This window comes from Hipposideros armiger, unplaced genomic scaffold (genome assembly GCF_001890085.2).
Source record: "Hipposideros armiger isolate ML-2016 unplaced genomic scaffold, ASM189008v1 scaffold_367, whole genome shotgun sequence".
NCBI classification, from domain to species: Eukaryota; Metazoa; Chordata; class Mammalia; order Chiroptera; family Hipposideridae; genus Hipposideros; species Hipposideros armiger.
This window is the reverse complement of record NW_017731717.1, coordinates 25,335-28,127: the sequence shown is the minus strand read 5'-3', so window position 1 is coordinate 28,127 and position 2,793 is coordinate 25,335. Positions and strand designations below refer to the sequence as shown.

At 37.8% G+C, this 2,793-nt stretch overlaps 1 protein-coding gene across 1 annotated transcript in view; it reads left to right on the top strand.

Annotated features, from left to right (window-relative positions):
* The window catches only part of NCOA7 (nuclear receptor coactivator 7), a 90,252-nt gene that overhangs the window by 81,644 nt on the left and 5,815 nt on the right, over positions 1-2,793 (top strand). Inside the window, exons 7-8 of the mRNA XM_019662137.1 lie at positions 328-491; positions 2,024-2,208. Coding sequence (XP_019517682.1) covers positions 328-491; positions 2,024-2,208 — 349 coding nt within the window. The remainder of the gene's footprint in view (positions 1-327; positions 492-2,023; positions 2,209-2,793) is intronic.

Here is a 2,793-nt window from a genome sequence, read left to right as displayed (position 1 = left end):
AAAAACACGTACCTTGTTTCCATAAAAGTATGAAGTTAAACTCTCAGTGAGACCAGTAGTGTATTTGTACTTCTAAAGAATTTGAACCATGAGTCAAACAGGAATTATTTCATTTAAGTTATTTTCTAAAGACATTTGATGAGCCGTTTTTATGGGTTCATGCATAGGCACTTTTAAAACATTTTCAGTTTGATTTGGATGTTTGTTAGATATGTGGCATTTTTGAATGATGGAAAACATTTGCCTTTTTATATATTTTCAGATTAAATAGAAACAGTTACATGGAACTTCTGTGGTTTCATTTATATAAATAATGTTTTTGAAAAGTGCTTCTGTTTGATTTTGGAAATTTTTGCTTTCTAAAGGACGCTGACTTAGCGAGAAAGGCCATAAAACCCATTGAAAGAGTCTTATCATCCACTTCTGAAGAAGACGAGCCAGGCGTGGTAAAATTTTTAAAAATGAATTGTCGATACTTCACCGATGGAAAGGTATACAGCAGCATAACTTGTCTTTTTTTTTTTTGGACTCTGTAGAAAACTAAACGAGGTTCCAAATTACTGAAGACAGGCTACATTAAAATATCTTATCCAAAGTTTCAGCTTAAGATTTCACAAATGTCCATTAGTTTCCCCTGTTTGATGCCAGAAATTTTACTTGTTGAGTAAAATGTGATCATTGAGTGGAAATATGATTCTTTGTGACCTTGGGTTTATCATTTTACCTCTCAGTTCTTAGCCTATAAATCGATAGGGAGGCAGTATAGTTCTATGTTTAACAGCAAATGCTAGCATCAGACTTACTGAATTTAAATTCCAACTCTGCCTCCCACTAGCTCTGAGATCATGGGCAAGGTATTTACATTTCCTACGCTTCCATTTTCCTCATCTATAAAATAGGAACAATAATAAAATTTGACAGGGACAATAAAATTTTACTAGTAGTGTATTGTAATTAAAAGAGAGAATTCATATGAGGAGCTTAGCCTCTAACCTGAAAATGGTAAATTCTCAACCCGTTTGTTGCTGGAAATGCTGATATTAAAAATGTCTGCTGTAGTATGTTTAGTTTTTGTGGTTGCTGGTGGTTTTTACAAAGAACAAATTCAACTTTTAGTGAGCCTCTGAAGAATGGGTTATGTTGATTTAAAGCAAATTCCTATGTTCATAGTAGAGACTTCATGTCAGGTTCCAAACAATAGGAAAATACATTATTGATTCAGACTTACAACTTTTGCATCCGAAAATAAGTAATGCCTGAGATGCAAAACTTTTCGCAAAGTTGAGCACTTAAGTCAATAAGTACAAAATAAGTTATTTACCTAAACAGAACCTTCTGTATCCTGCTGTCTCTGCTAGATCATATCCTTGTGTCCCTCAGGGTTTATAATAGAAACTGACCAAGCTTCAGACTTTTAAATTCCCACCAAGCTGCTGTTTTTTTGCTTTTCATTTCCGTAGTTCGGCACATTCATTTCTGGCTGCAAAAGTTTCATGTTTCTATTTGTGTCAAATTTTGCTGGATGTAGGCTTTCTAAACATTTTAGAGAGAAATATTAGGACTGTTCTTTGATACCATGACTCCGAGGCAGCTGCTCCCTTACACAGTACTAGACACTTGTTGGACACATGATGACTATGTGCTGAGTGAATTGTAAAGAACTCAATTGGGAAAGCACCTGGGACAGCCCCTCTCATTGTACAGATGGAATTGGGGAGAACGAGACATACGTGTGTATCCCAGCATCCCACCAGAATTGTACTAGTGCAGCTGCTGTGCCAGAGCCAGGTTTGGTTGATTGCCACAGCGAGGCCAGTCTGTTTTCTCTGCCTCACCATATGGTACCCAGCATTGCATTTCTTCAGCCTGGTTTTCCAGCCCTCTTGACAGGGAAAGCGATTGTCACGTAGGATACTATGGTTCACCCAAGTCAATGGAATGGCATCGTGCATTCATTAGTGCAACTCCTGTCGTGGTTCCTTTTTTGCCTGTAGTGATTCTGTGCTGCCCATTTCTCCTGCAGGGTGTGGTCGGAGGCGTCATGATTGTCACTCCTAACAACATCATGTTTGACCCTCACAAGTCTGACCCCCTGGTCATTGAAAATGGGTGTGAAGAGTATGGCCTCATTTGCCCCATGGAAGAGGTGGTTTCCATCGCCCTCTACAATGACATTTCCCACATGAAGATCAAAGATGCCTTGCCATCGTAAGAGACATTTCTTGTATATCAGAAAAAAAGGGGGGTTTTAGGAGAATTCAGTGCAATTAAAAACTGAAGGCACTGGCAGGAATGAGAGATTGTGTGGAGGTGAATTTGAAGGTGGAAGATCTATGCACTAAATTTTTTAAAGGTTAGAAAAATGAGAGGAAATGGAAATGAAAAAGTCAATGGTAAGGAAGAGTGGAACATATAAAAATGAAAGGACAGAAGCAAACAGGCCCACACACAGAAATGGTATTTGGCTTATTTTTCTGAAAAGCAGTGCATGTTCTTAATTAATTTATGAAAGAAGAAATGAAGTGTCTTGGAAAGAATTTTTGTCTGGTTACCAATAATAGTGTTTTATTGTCAGCTTAACTGTTAAGCAGAGTTATATTCTTTATTTAAATTCTCGAATTGGCAGTCTGCCTAATCATGTCTTCCCTTAATCCCGCATGGAGATTTGAGTGGACTGGGCAGTGGCCACTTCCCCTGTAGCCAGACTACCTTAAGTGGTGTGAAGAGGAGTAATACTGGCGTGTTTTGTCTGTGAAATGTAGATGAATATTCCTTTAGTCCTGATTATTTTTT